General features: G+C 50.5%; 1 protein-coding gene across 1 annotated transcript in view; it reads right to left on the minus strand.

Moving 5' to 3' along the window:
- Positions 1-8,181: 8,181 nt before the first annotated feature.
- RALGAPB (Ral GTPase activating protein non-catalytic beta subunit) overlaps positions 8,182-15,695 on the minus strand; it is a 70,215-nt gene continuing 62,701 nt past the window's right edge. The window contains exons 29-30 of the mRNA XM_030963179.1: positions 13,783-13,931; positions 8,182-12,173 (exon numbers count right to left, since the gene is read on the minus strand). Of these exons, the coding sequence (XP_030819039.1) occupies positions 11,980-12,173; positions 13,783-13,931 (343 nt within the window). The 3' untranslated portion in view covers positions 8,182-11,979. The remainder of the gene's footprint in view (positions 12,174-13,782; positions 13,932-15,695) is intronic.

Consider the following 15,695-nt stretch of genomic DNA (forward strand, 5'->3'; position numbering starts at 1 on the left):
CGCGCCACAGCGCCCCCTGCAGCCCCGGGGGAATCATCGCCCCGCCCTGCCCGGCCGGGAGCCAGCAGCGCCCCTGCTGGCTGTGCCCGGAACTGCACCGCAGGGGAAGGTGCCTGCAGCCGGGACAAGGCCGGCCCTGGGGCTCTGCGTCTGCTCATCTGTGCTGCCGGGCTTGGTGTTTGTTTGCCTTGTTATACACACACACGCTAGTAAGGAACTGCTATTCCTTTTCTGGTATCTTTGCCTGAAAGCCCCGTCATTTCAAAGTTATAATAATTCAGAGGGAAGGGGGTCATATTCTCCATTCCAAAGGAGGTCCCCGCTTTCCTTGGCAGACACCTGTCTTTCAAACCAGGACAGTCCAGATTAGAACACAAAGATGCCCCAAGGGCTGGAGTCCCTCTGCTCTGGAGCCAGACTCGAGAGCTGGGGATGTCCATCTGCAGAAGAGGAGGCTCTGGGGAGACCTTATGGCCCCTTCCAGTGCCTAAAGGGTCTCCAAAAGAGCTGGAGAGGAACTTGGGACAAGGGCCTGGAATGCCAGGACAAGGAGGAATGGCTTCTCACTGACAGAGGGCAGGTTTAGATGGGATACTGAGAAGAACTTCCTTGTGGGGGTGGTGAGGCCCTGGCACAGGGTGCCCAGAGCAGCTGTGGCTGTCCCTGGATCCCTGGGAGTGTCCAAGACCAGGCTGGATGGGGCTTGGAGCAGCCTGGGATAGTGGAAGGTGTCCCTGCCTAGGGCATGGGGCCTGTTCTAAATAACCTTGAAATGTCCCTTCCTACCAAAATCAGTCTGTGATTCTGTGTTTCCACAAACACTGTCCATGGGTAGGGCTGAACAGGGCTGTGCAGGGCTGGGCTGTGTCCTCCTTGTCCCTTCTGTAGTGTGAAGCCAAAGGCTGAAACCCATGCTGTGCTGTCTGGGACCTGCAGCCCTGTGTTCCTGACAGCCACTTTCAAACTGTGATTTGAAAAGAAAACTGCTCCACATCCTTGATTTCCCCCTCCCAGCGTGACACTTAGCTTTCCCCTGTGGGTTTTTTGCGTGGTGTTTTGTTTTGGTTTGGTTTTTTTTAACTTCCCTTGTCATTATTCCTGCTTATTCCTTTTTCTTTTTGACCCAGGGAGGTTCCCCTTGCAGGGGACCAGGCAGGGTCCATTTCCATAAGGGCAATGCAATCATCAGGGGGTCCTGGTTAAGCTGGAGGGGCATGAGGGGCTGTAGGACTGGGCTGACCCTGTTTGGACATGCTCAGCCCCAGTGAGGAAACTCTGGGTCTAGGACAGGCCAGGAGTTTGTTATGACCCATCTCTAAGGCAGGGTAAATTCTTGTTAATAAATCCCTTGGAGTGAATTGGAGTGAAATAACACCGAATGACCAGTGTATATAAGAGGCAGATTTGTTTTTAAAAAAAATTAATTGTAGCAGAAAGGCAGTACATGGCTGGTTTTGGTTTTCCTATAAAAGTATAAAAATAACAAGAAGAAAATATATGAGCAAAAGAAAGAAAAGGAAAGGAGTAGATGGTGGAGAGGACAAATATCACCACCTGTGGATCCAGTGAGGAGACTTGATCACTGCAATTCTGATGTCTGTGGTCAGAGTAATGGTCACAGATTTATTGGGAGTGGAGGCTGTGAAACAAAAAGTCAGGTTATATACATCCAAGCTGGCATGGGAATGCCTATATTCTTCTCCAGGGAGGGGATTCTTTATGCCTGATGTAACAGGATGGGGCACACGCAGCTTTCTGTGGGAGAGTTCCTGAAAAGAGTCCGGGGCTACTTGGGGACCCTTGGTGGTATCGCTCCCCCTCTGTTCATCTTGGCCACTCCTTGACTGCACTTCTGCACTTGTGCTATGTTGTGTGGTCGCCATGGACCTAAACAGGAAAATTGGCTCCAAGCTTCTTCCCAGCCTCTGAAGGGCCCCCCTTTCCAGGCATGTCCTATTCCAACTTGCTGGTCATCAGTGGTTTGAGGCATAACAATGCATGGACTCCACTGTCCAGGCTTCTACAAAGCTGGAGAAGTGCCCAGTGCTCATGCCAGCCACCATCCTACTCCATTCCCAGCTGCTGCCACCAAAAAATGAGGAGTTTTCCTTGGTATGGAATTGTCAGGGGTTTCTTAAATATGTCCATGGTGAACAGGCTCTAGAGATACTATTTTGGCTGCCCCAGGCAGTGCCACAGGATGCAGACAGCCAGCATGGGTCTCTGCCAGCTGCAGGAGGCAGAGGGTGGAACTCATGGGAGCTCTGCCCAGAAAGAGGTTCCCAAAGCCCATGGGAGGTTCCAACAGGACAGTTTTCAGAAACTGGAAACAAAGGGAGTGGTGGTTGAGAACCAAGGCTGGAGCTGTGGTGGGGGCAGTAGGGGCTGCAGTGCCTTGTGCCCACTGGGCTCAGCACTTGCTGGATACACTGTGGGGCTTCCCAGGACACAGCTGGTGCTGGGTCTGCCAACATCTCCCTCTTCCTTGGTCACATCTGTCCCCAGAAATGCTGGACAAGGGACTGAGTAGCTGCCAGGGGTAATGTTGTCACCAGCGGCTTCTCCCGCTGTCAAACTGATCACAGACCGGCACTGTCTTCAACAGTTGCTGGGCCTCCAGGACAGGTGCCAGGCTTCAAGGGCACTCAGGGGGCCTCAGGGACTCAAGATTATGAGGTGATGAGGTCCTTTGAGGCTCAGGAGATGCTTAATTGCAGTTCTTGCCCAAAGCAAGGTCACCAATGCAGTTTGGAATGGGCTGCATATCTCCCAAGATGGAGCCTGTGCCACTGCAGGAGTGCCCTCAAGGAGACAAATCTTGGGCCTCGAGGTTTTGGAGTAGCTCTGCTGCGAGGAGGGGGTTCAGTGGGCTCCGTGGTTCCTGTGCTCCGGGCAGGCAGCCGTGTCGGGGCTGGGCTGCTCCCTCTGCCCGGGCACACACTGCTGCTCCTGCCCCAGGAGGCTCCAGGCTGTGCCCGCGCTGCCGGGAGCTCCAGCGGGAACGTGGCAGCCGTGCCCGGTGAGCGGATCCCGCTGCATCCCAGCCCTGCTCCGTCCCGCTGCCCCCAGGGCCCCAAATGTCCCGAGCCCTGCTGCCCCGTGGTGTCCCGCGGCGCGGGCTCCGTGCTCGCCGTCCCTCCGGTGCCCGCGGGCAGGGCCGGGGCCGCGGCCGGGGCTCCGCCGCTGCTCAGCCGGGGAGGAGCGGCCCCCGCTCTGCTGGGCCCCTCTGCCCAGCGGCTGCCGCGGCGCCTGCAGTGCTGCTACACGGAGTCGGTGCTCGGAGACAGGGACGACACAAACTCGGAGATCCGTGTGACAGCAGCGTTTGCTGATCCATGTAAAAAGAGTGTTTATCGCTCGGACCCTCTTTATATAGAGGATTTGGATTTCCCTGGCTAAGACAAGTGACGGGTTGGAATCTTGTCTCCACCCAGCTCCTTTGGTTGCTCCGCATTCTGGATTTAATATGATCGGCTGAGGTCCCTGCTTGGGTTTGAATCCAACCTGTCCCTGCCTCAACTGAGGATTTGTTTTACTTCTAGGCTGATTGAGTTTGGAGGTCTGATATGACCAAATTTATTTGGCAGCTACAGGCTAGCTGCAACTGTGACACAATGCTGCCTTCACTCAATCTCCAGCAGGAATCTCATCCACACCAGTGTGCCAGAAGAGTCCCTATGGCCGGTCCTCATCCCTGTTTGTACCTCTGGGGTATTACAGGGCCATGAAAAGCCAGCTGCCTGGAGAGTGATCCCTCCTTACACCCCAAATTCTCCCACTGGAATAAGTACAGGTGGTATTTATGAGCAAAAGGCTGGAGGGAGCAAAATCCATCCCCTGCCCATTGTGCCAGTACCAGGTAAGTGACCTGGGTGCCCGAGCCAAGCTCTGAACACCAAACCCCCAACCTCCACTACCCAGGAGCCAGTGGAAAGTTGGGAAGAAGCTCCAGGAGCTCTTGACAGGCATGTGAATGTGGCCTGGGCTCCCCAAATGCAGCAGCTCCTGCCTGTGGCCAACACACAGATCAGCACAACTTGCAGCCCTCAGGGGGCAATGGGGGGCACTCAGCGTCCTCCCTGCCAACCTGGTTCTCAGAGCAGGACATCTCTGATGGAAGAAGTGGGAGGTTCCAGGGCTCCCTCTGCACCAGTGCTGCTGTCCCAGAGCCCCCGTGGCCCCATGGCCAGTGTCTGACAGGAAGAGTTTCTGCGCAGCACCACAAATGGTCCCCAGCCAACCGCTCCCGGACTCCCACAAGGTGCCAGGAGCGGCTCCACATGCTCTGGATGGCTGGAGCAGAGCTTGGGATCACAGGACACATCCTGAACAAGAAGACCCCCAGAGAAGAGGAGTCTGGGGAGCAGCACCCCTACATCACACTATCTCTCACCTGAGCCCACCAACCTTCAGCAGGAGTCCTTGGTGCTCCTGGCTCTCCCACCACCCCTGACCCCCTCCCACTTGCCTCTGATGGCTGCTATTAAAATAAATGGACAAAATAAACCTAATTTGGACTGTAACTCTGTTTTCTCAACCTGAAAGGCAGTGTCCTGTAGTCGATCAGCAGCAAGTCCCTACAGGCTCCTGCTGCTGGGGAAGACAGAACTGTCACTGCACTAATGAGTGAATTAGCTAATGAAAACAGTATTTAAAATAATCACAATATTTCTTTATTTGCATGTAAAGATGACATAATAAAAGATAATTAGCAGCATGTGAAACAGTTCTACTACTCAATTTTCTCAGTTTAGCTAATTAATTATCTTAGTAAAATGCATCATTATGGCTAATTTTAGAAAATCCAGCAGCTGCAAGGTCAGAGTGGGAACAATTTCAATTTGTAATTGGAAGAAACATTAAAGTGAGTCAGATAATCTTTTATTAGATAATAATAATAATAATGAATCACACAGGCACATATATTAAGTACTTTAAGAGACAGAAAATGCACTGAATCATTTAATAATGTCATCAAATGGGCTTTGTTAGGGGCTGCTGTGGGAGCATGAGGGAACTGGGCCCTCAGCCCTGCCTGGAGGAACATACAGCTCAGTGCTGGCTTGGAGATGCCTCTGTCAGGATGGGGCTGGAGCACCATGGAAGGTCTGCCCTGGGCCCCCCTGGCTCTCTCTGCCCTCAGCTTGTGCCAGCAGCACCCCAGGGCCTGGGCAGGAGGGTCCCAGCCAGGGGAGTCCCAGCAGACCACCCTCCCTCTGGGCTGGATGGGAGGGCTGGGCAGGGACCCCCAGGGCTCACCAGAGTCTGCAGGGTGGTTAGGGGAGGCTGTGGGACCCTGGGATGGCAGAAGGGCACATTCTGGCAGACACTGGCTCCTGGTGGGAATTCCCCAGGGATGTGGGCAGTGGGCACATGGCAAGGGTGGCCTGTGCTGGGGAATTCAAACCCCAGCTGGGGTCAGGGCTGAGGCACAATGGAAGAGAGCCCAGGACCACTGTGGCATTGACCACCAGCCCCACATGCTGGCCCCACACCTCCATCCCTCCTGGGACATCCCTGCTCTGCCTGGACTCTGCCAGAGAAGAGTCTTTTCCACCCAAAAGCAGCCTGTTCCCCCCAGGGTGGCAAAGGTGAGGATGTCAACGGCCATGGATCTTCCTGTCCCACCAGGACCAGCTCTGGAGACAGCCAGCAATGGGTAGACCAGCCCATCTCTGCCTTTCCAGTAACACCTTTGTAAGGATCCCTGGTGTGAGCCCAGAGCTGCAGTGTCCTATCAGACTCTGCTGGGGTGCCAGGCCCAGCTGTGCCCTGTGTGTAGGGTGGGTGCTTTTGGTAGAGCAGAAATAGAAAAAATCTATTGTTTATTAATGTTAATTATACTCTACAAAAATACATATAATAAAGAAGAAAATCTCATGGCTCTGGGAGGAAGGAGAAAACAGGTTTAAACCTCACTGCACCCAGGTGAGCCTCCACCCAACTCCCATGGCTGCTGCTGTGCCCTGGGTGCTGCCCACAGCTTCTAGAGGGCATAACGGGGATCTCCAAAGCAGCATGAAAAGGCTAAAGCCAGGCTTGAGGCCCCTGGGATGTTCCTGGTTGCCACAGCAACATGCTGCCTTCCTCCATGATGCTGGGATGTTGCCATGGAGATGACCTGACGCACACCTGGCTGCCCTGGGGGACACAGTCAGTGCGGGCATCAGGCAGCCCAGCGTCACCAGGGACATCCCAGCAGCACAGATGTGGGCCAGGGACACTGGGGGCACTGACATGGTCCAGGGACATCAGCACCTCCTGGCCTGGACACACCCTGCACTCATCACTGCAGCAAGTGTGCTGGGGATGCCAGCAGCCATAGCTCACACCAGTTCCACCTTCAGCCACTTACCTGACACGTCCTGACAGACATTTGTTCACTGCAAGCAGCCAAACGTTTTCTCAGTTTAAAGCAGTAATTAAATTACATTTCACCCTGGAAAATTATCTGTACTGCAATTTGGCTTCATTTGTGGTGAAAACCAGCTGTGCTACAGTGAGAACAGGCATCTTGAGTGTTGGTGTGCCGTGCTTCTGCTTTCTCAGGAAGTTTATAGGAATAGCTGATGAAAATAGAGGGCACTGGGGAGGAGTCATCTCCTCTACACTCCCATGGCAAACCTGCCACCAGCTCCTCTGCTTGACATGGGGTGCTGCCAGCTGATGCGTGCCCCACAGAGCAGCTCCCCTTCATTAACAATTTAGAAGTTAAATCTCATTTCTGACTGGGGCAGAGGGTACAGCCAGGGCTGCTTCACACTGCGGCCACTCCTGCCTCATCCCAGGATTTATTATTCCTGTTCTTGCAGCAATCACCTGGTGGTGCCAGGTCCCTCCACTCACATGGAATGGAGCACCTGAGGGGCATGGGGGACCTTTCACAGAAACCAAGGAGCTGCTTCTGGCTGGGCCCTCCTGCCCTGAGGACCTGGAGGCCACTGGAGTTGCCTTTGAGTTCCTGGGCTCAGAGAGGAAGGTTGTTCCCCACTGTGCACCTACACAGGCCCCATCTGCCAAACACCACCTGCTCCAAAACTTGGCTGATGGAGACCCACTTCCAACCCAAACCCTTAGGTGAGATTTCCAGCCTCCCAAAACAGCTGGGAGTATCAATCCCTCCCCAGTAGGAAAGAAGAAAGCATCAGGCTCCAAACCAGCCCCAGAATGCCCTTCCTGCGCCTGACCGTGCAATTTGGGACTGCGGAGGAAGATACTCAACTGTTTATCACTCACGTTTGTGATTCTTCAGAGATCATTGTGGGACCTGCCTTAACCTTCTATCCTGGTTTAGGGCAAATTTGGGAGAGAACATCCGAAGGGTTCTCTCTGAAGCCACCACACCTTCCCTGAAGTATTGTGGTGAGGAGCTTGGGTGGGTGGCACCAGCTGAAGTTACTGAAGATGAAGCCAACAGGAAAACAAATGTTCCTATATCCCAGCTTGAGGTCTATGGACAGTCACTTCAGTGTTTTTGTTCTAGTCCTCAGGTTGGGCAGCTTGGGCAAAGCACCAGAGCTGCTGCAAAGGTGAAATCCCAGGGACAGCACAGGGCCCCTGCCAGAGAAACAGCCCCTGCACTGCAGCAGCAAAGACCAACACATGCAAGTCCTGCAGCCCTGACCCACACTGGGAACTCATCCCCTCCTTAAGGAGCTCAGAGATGGTCCATGGGGATCTGGCTGGATGGCACCAGCAAACCCTCTCTCTAATCCACCAGTTCCCCAGGGCTCACTGGGTGCATCACCCTCGTGGGACACAGGCCCCAGTGCTGCACAGCTCCTCTCCAAATCCAAAGCTGAGGAGTTCTCTCCTTTCTCCCCTGTCTGCCCAGACAGCAGAACCCTCACCCTCACAGGACTCTGCACCTGAAGCACATGGCTCCTCCCTGTCTGGATGGGTGTCCACACTGAGATGGGAAGCAGCACATGGAGTGACTGGAGAATACTGGTAGGAGCATCAGGCTCCCTTCAAAAGTCACTTTAATGTTTTCACTCTCCAGACTATTGAGATGCAACATGATTTTCTTACCTATGAGCCTCACTGTTCCCCGAGATACTGAGGGGCAGAGGGTGTGCAATTCTGCACACCCTCTATCTCCCGTTGTCCTGGGAAACATCTCCATTGGAGAATTTCAACCAAGGTTTGGAAAATACTAAAAATTGACCAGTGCAAAGTTACTAGATAAGAATCTTTAAAATTTATTGGACTAATTGTGTTACATTCAATATTTGATGTGTTTCTTCTGGACAAAGAATTGGCATAAATACAAACAAGCCTTTGTGTGCCTTCCCTAAACAAATAAGAGAGAAAGTACTAGAGACAACGGAACATAGTTCACATCTTCATATTTACATTTTACCTTTACTTTACAACTTAGCGCCAGGAATATTTACAGAAAAATACAGTAAGAACAGAACGTTCATATCTTGGCAACATATAGGAATTAATACAAATTGTCTATGATTGAAGCACATGATATCTGGCATTCTCACTTCTAATTGCTCCTGCTAAATCCATGGGGAAAAGGGCTGTGTTTGCCTTCAAAGGTATCACTCAATTACACAATCAGGAAAATGCATCAAATTTGTCTGTGAGGCTCAAATTTAGTTTTGTCCTCTTCCTGGGCACCCAGAACCTTGTGAAAAGAAACACTGTGTCCTACGGAGCACCCAGCAGGTATGGCCTGGGGCAGCCAGGGCTGCTCCTCCCTCCAGCCTTGCACACTGCTACCCACAGATGCACCAATTTCCACAGGCACCATCCTCCCCCTCTCCTGCTTGCTGTAAGGTTCTAATGCCCTCCTAGAAGTACCTTTAAAAGAATGGCTTTTCTTTAAAAGCCTCTATTAAGGTACTAAAATGGAAATTCAACACTGTGTTTAACAATGTAACAGTGGTCACTTCCTGCTCTGTTTAAACAGAATTATGAACTCAAACTGAAAGGCTGGATGAAAAGCGTCCCCAGGTTAATTACTGTGGAACACTTGCAGGTTGAGTGCTGAGGGGTGGTGTTAGCCCTCATCCCCTCTGATGGACAGGGATGCTGACCCAAGCCACTCACGCATCAAGTCAGGAATTCTATGCAGAAAAAAAAAATCTAGATTCTTGGATAACTCTTGCAAGTCATCATGGAAATAAACCTCATTAGCTCTGACCCTTCAGGGGAAAAGCTCTCAAGACAGTACCCTGGACTAGCTAAAGCCATTGGAATTTGGTCAGACTTTCAGAGGGAAGGATGTAATTCCCAGACTGGTGGGGTGCATTTTGTTATGAAGCCTGAGACCTCCACATATCCTGGGGAAGGAGTGACAGTCCCTGCATGCACCCCTGCACTGGCACAGTCTGCCCAGGGTGCCCACTGCTGTGACCAGCACCCAAACCATGAGGGCAGGCAGCAGTTTTGCATCACATTTTTATAGTGAACTGTGATTTTCCTGAAGGCTCAACTTTCCAGAGAGCCAATCCCACCACGTACAGCCATGTCACACCACCTGTAACCTGCTCACCGGCTGGTTCTACAACTCAGATGATCCATGATACATCCATCCCCTGGCACTGGGAGTGGCCACAATGTGCCCAAGTTCCCTTCTTTCCAGACTCCTGCCAAGTCATATGGCTCTCATAGCTGTTACTGCTCCCATGCATGTTTTTAGGTGAACATGGAAATAGACCCAAGACAACCCTTCAACCAAGCACAGGTCTTTTTAAAGAAAGTAAATCTTAAGACAGTCTACTTGACTATCCCTGTCAGAAACCACTCAGGGTTTGCCCCAAGGCCCATTTGCATTTGTGACTGCTCCTGACTACCTGGCAGCTGCGCTGCATCTGCCAGGGCTGTAACACTCAGCCATAGTAGGTGGGGTTCCTTTTACACTGTCAGTGTGCAGACACAGGGGCTGCTCAGGATGTTTATTGGTTACACATGCATTGCTCATGCCTTTTAAACCAGTGGGCTCAAGTGTGTTTGGCCATTAATTAGCTCCCATAGGTACATATACAGCGTGGGTAAATTTAGCGTCCATGCATTAAATTGCTCCTGGCAAGAGTTTGGCAGAGGAATGAGGCTGTCCAAGTTCCCTGCACAGCTTGGCCAATGTACCCAAACACTGACCTGGAGCTCCTTCTGCCACATGCCACCTGGGCAGCACACAGGTATGGGCCAGCCAGCACACATCCTGATACAGGGGTTTTCTTTGGGTGGTTTCATTTTTTCACTTTTTATTCATCTGGATCAAATTCCAGAGCTCCTGAATTGAGAAGACAGTGCACTTGTTCCCTGCAACAAGCACACATCACCTTGATTGACCACCTCAAAGCCCTTTCACATGTATTTTTAGGGGCCTGTTTCCATGAACTCTTTGTGAAAAACCACAAGGAAAGCCAGGAGCGAGGTCTGTCCTTGGCAGATAAGCTGTAATGAAACAATTAAGACCGCTTCAGGTCAGAACTGTCGCAAAAAGTAGATCTGAAATATCAAAATCCAATGCCTGACAAGTATTACTGCAATGCATAGCACTGTTATTAAAACCACTTTGAAAATAATGTGAAGAGTTCCCCAAATTCCTGCTCACTCATCCTCTTCCATTACCTGGTGCTGGAAGCATCAGGATCCTGCTGCTGTCATGCTGCACCTCCCCAGGAGTGTCAGCCACAATGCACTGCAACAACACCAGCTGGGATGCGCCGGGATCCAGAGGTGCTCCCAAGGCTGCCCGCGCCCACCACACCTGAGATACCAACCGTAGCTGTAAACATCTCTTCCCAGCACATCCTTTGAGTCCTGAACACATCAAAGCCACAGGCTGAAAATAAAAACTCCTGACCTAGGTGGAAGAGAAGCACTGCTGCCGAACATAAGAACATACAGGAGATTCAAAACAATGTGAATTGTAACTCCAAAGGGGTTTTCATGGCATTGGAATTAATAGGGAAAAGATGAATTTGTGAATTTTCTTTTTGAGTTGTTTAGTCTGTTTAATAGGAGCTTCTGAAAAGTGTTGTAGAAGCTGCAAAAACTGCTCATGCTATAAATAACAGGGAGGAGACAGCCCCAAAATCTCAGATTTCAATCCAATGGAAGGAAGGCAAGTGATGTTTATACTTTTTATGGAAATGGTGAGGAGGTGATACAGACACTTGAAAATAAATTAAGTAGTTGCATAAAAAAATTAAAACATAAAAATCAAACTACTGAAATTAAATGTGACATTTTGCAACAGACTTGAAAGTCATAACCTCGCTTTTATAGAATCAAAAGCTCTATCCAATAATAACTCTTTTTGGAAAGTCAGTTAATTTCAGGTGATGGTGGTTGCCTCATATGCAGATGGACTCACTTGGAGCCCTGGTGGGAGTGGCCACATACAGCATCTGGGCTTTGGCTTTCAGGGCCTGCTTCTTCCAAGTCATCTTCCTCCTCTGGCTTCTGGTACACAGATGGGTTACACCCAGTGAAGGATCTTCTGTGGAGCACTGAAGGGGGACTCAAAATGTCTTTGAAGTTCTTACAGGGGAAATTAATGCTCTGGAACAGACTCCTCCTCCAAGGAAAGATCCTGCTCTCTTGCCCTTGGACACGTGGTCCACGTGTAGCAAGGCATCTAATGGCAGGTTGGTTTGTATTCTTATTTCCATCCTCATATGCAGAGATGGCCTTACTTTGATTGTTTTCCCCTCAGAGCAAGACACCTACAGTTCCTAATTAGTCGGGAAAGGATGACTGGGTGAAAAGATTATTTTGCTAGCATCCAGGAAGACTAGAATTCAGTAATCTTCTGAGGGTAGGTGAATCAATTCAATATCCCAACTGCAATGCTTCAGATTCATTTCTCATTCCTCCCACATGGTATCTGCTGACTTGTGCTAGAACATGATTTCCTGAATTCTGGAGGGCTGAGAAAATTTGTTGTTGTTATTAAACTGTTTTCATTCATGTAGCCACCAACCTCTGATCTAATTGTCCTGGAAGGATAATGACCTAGGGGTTGCAGTTCTTGAGCCCAACCTCCTGGAAAAGTGAGGTATAAAACTCTGGCTCCAGCTGCCTGTTCCGGTATTTATTGACAATATCTGCTATTTTCTGTTTTCGGCGGACGTGGGGGGGGTTGTATGAGTCACTTTCCAGCCTCTTTCTCCGACAAATATTTATTACTGTCTGTCTCACTAGAAAACCTGAAAAAGAAACAACATTTGAATCAAGTTTAAATTCAGTCCTGCATGCCTCTTCTGGCCTCCCAGGCAAAGAGAATTTTGGGTTCTGTCCCATCTAAACCCAGGGAAGATGTTCAGCACCACCAACTCAAGAACTTAACTCCATGAACAGTTGATAACAGACAGCCATGGTCCCCAGGTTTGTAATGACCTTCACTGTAAAGAAGGAAGAAAGGGACTCATTCAGTGGTACCCTAAACTGACTAGAGGAGGAGTATCCTCTGCTTTGCTAAGAGCCAAGCAGCTGCCTGGAAGAAGCACCCTCAGGACAAGAGCACAAACCCAGGGTAGCCAATACAAGAGTCACAGTACCAACAGCCCCAGCTATGCCGCACATCTGGACCTTAAGTGGGCCCTGAGGTCATACCAGGTAATTCCAGGGGAGCCCTGAGAATGAAAAAAGTACCTGTCAGTACCTTTTTCCAGTAGGAATTGCAGAGCCTTTGCCTTGGAAAGGAGATGAGGAAAGACCTGATGGGTTGTGGCTGCAAACAAGTTTTTCTTCCCCTCACTGCCTTGTCACTTTTGTCACCCCTCTGTAACTCACACTGCTGGATGCAGATGGAGGAGGAGGCAGGGAATCAAAGTAGAAGCACTCAAAAGCTGGCAGCTACCTTTATCTTATTTTATTCTGAAAGGAAATTTCTATGCTTCTAAGGAAGCAAGTATCCCTTATCCCCTTTGCTGTTTCACAAGCTCCTTCTTAAAGACAGAAACATGTAGACGACCTCGCTGCACACAAACTACACCTGCTGAACTAGATGAGAAAAATTTCACTATATTAACAGTCCTGACGCAGCAGAAAAACAAGCCCAACTCTAGGAAAACATACCTGATAGTTTTTCAGTAAAAGCCACTGTCATCAGCTGAATTCATAAATGTTATTTAAGGGCCCAGGTCTGGCTTCAATTTGCCAATCACTGAATTAAGCATACAAGCCCCAGAATCTGAAAGTCACCTCCAACAGCAGGTATGTACAGGTATCCTAATGTTCATCACTTCATTTTACTCTGTCCTGTGTACTGCTCTTGCTGGGTAGGGACTTCCAGTTACTGAAGCTAAATAGCACCAATACCAGGACAGGTCCATGAATCTATCCAGGAACAGAGGAAAAGGCAGAGGGCACACATGGAACCTGTTAACACACACCTGCATGGTATTTTTATTGAACACAAGAAAATCCTCAATTGCTGTGGTTTTAATCCCTGTCTGGCTTCTAAACCAGAAGGAACACACAGCATGCCAGCAAAGTAACAAATTCCATAGCACCCTCTGGTGCACCTTGGTTCTCTGTGCTAAATACCAGGGTCACATTTTGGACCTCTCCTATTTAAACAGGTCCTGTTCCTACTTCCAACACTCTTTTCTGCTATTCTGGCAGCCAACTGCTGCCCACCTGCTCCCTCTGCTGTTCCTGCTGCCACTGCTGCTGCAAAAAGCATGGCTTTCATTTGTTCAGCAATGCCTAACACTTTTTCCAAAGAAAGATTCCAGACCACGTACTTTGCAGATATATCATTATTATTAAAAAAGCCAATAACATGAACATTCCTAAAACCCTTTAGCTTACCAAGAGCTCTCCTACTGACTATCATTCCATCCACCAGCGGGATAACCATGTTGAATTTCCCAGTTGCTCCTTGTAGTTTTATCCTGAATAAGCCAGTGTTTAGAGGATGGATGAAGATCACAGGAACTTCCTTCTCAGGAATGGTAGATCTTAAGGGAAAAACACAATTGTTGAATCAGTTTTAAAGCACCATTTCAATTAATGACCCCTTTAAGTGTTAAAAGAAAGTTTTAAAATGCCTCATGTCTAAGGCAGCAGGATCCTGGGGCATATTCTGAACCCTCAGAAGGGCTCTGTCAGTTGTGCCATGCCTATGATCTCTGTCCCCACAGGACTGGAGAGCCCTGCAGCCAGGGTACAGTGTGTATGCAGCATTAACCACCTGTGGGAGATCAGGGACCGGCCGCAAGCTCTCGCGTTGTTACGGGCAGACAGAACCCCTCCCCTTTACCATTACTTAGCCCCACGTGTTGTTGACCGTTAACCCCTGTTATAAATGACCCTGTCTAACCATTAATAAACGCCATTTACCGTCCACCACATTGGTGCATGCGAGCACTTGGACCGAGTGGCAAGAGGGTTGCCGCCGTGATGTTCCCAATCCAGGTTGCCACACCCCAAGCAGAGGCAACAAAGTGGTGCCAAAACCCGGGACCCACTGCCCGGGGGACAGGGGTCACCTGGACGGGTGAACAGTGGCCGCAGCGGCTGGACCAACTTCGGCGGGGAGAACGCTCCCAGAGCAGCGACAAAGAATGGAGTCACTCGCGAAGGTCGTTTTTCAGGTGCATAGGCAGTGGGGTATTGACTGCAAGCCAGGAGATTTTGTCCTCATAGTATCGAGGCTCCTGCGGACTGGGGTAATTGGGCAGCCGGTGGATATTCTCCACCCGGAGGTGTGGGATAGGTGTACCGAGGCCCTAGCTGAGGAGGCCATGTCCTCAGGCTTGGGGCAAAACCTTAAATTATCGGGAAGAGTCATACAGGCTCTGCGAAAAGTTCGGCAGGAGCGGGAAATGTGGAAAGCCGCGCAGGACTGTTTGCAGGCGGGGCCCCGGCTGGGTGAGGGGGTGGCCGCACAGACAGCGGATGATCATGAGTTTGCCAAGTGTGGGGATTTACAGCCACGGGGACACTCTTCGCAGCTCCCGAGCCCAGGCGCGCCAGCTGTGGGAAAAAAGCAGTCATTTTGGGACAGGCTGTTAGAGGAAGCGCAAGGTGCAGCCGTTAACTCAGAGGCGCAGGGCACGGCCATTGACTTGGAATCAGAGGGTGGCCGGCCCCAGAGGGGGGACGCGGACACGGTCGGCAGGGACGAAGAGGGTCTGCAGGACAGTGCAGACATGCGTGGGCAAAAAGGAAGGGAAAGACACGGAGGGGGAGCTGATGCTGCTCGGAGCGGGTGTTTGAAATCTCATTCTTACAAGACACTAGCCTTCCCCAGCAGGAGGCAGGGTGAGTCTAGAAGGGAGGGAGTGGCCCAATGCTAAGAAAAAGGGGCACAGTCAAAGCCTGATGAAAAGGTCCTGGAGCCCGGAAGTCTCCAGTCAGTTGAGTTCCAGACCCAAGTCGGACTCGAGCTGGGACGAGTGGTTCCACAAGTGGTCTACTGCTGATCTCGATCCCGATTCTGATTCCGATTCTGATGAAAAGAGTGAGAGCACACAAGGGTAGCCATCACAATCCTCCGGCTTGGGTCAAGGGGAAAAAAGAATGAGTTCCTCTTACCGAATGGAGGAAAATAAAAATAGCATGTGCCGAGTGGGCCCCATCAGCCACGCTAGCGTTTCCCATCTGAGTGGGGGGGCCGGGCGGAAACCAGAAAACCTATACGCCAGTAGACCCCAAGGATGTACAGGCAATTGTTAAAGCAATTGCAGATGGGGGATTAATTCAGCAATGGTCTCCACTCT

This window comes from Camarhynchus parvulus, chromosome 20 (genome assembly GCF_901933205.1).
Source record: "Camarhynchus parvulus chromosome 20, STF_HiC, whole genome shotgun sequence".
Lineage (NCBI taxonomy): Eukaryota > Metazoa > Chordata > Aves > Passeriformes > Thraupidae > Camarhynchus > Camarhynchus parvulus.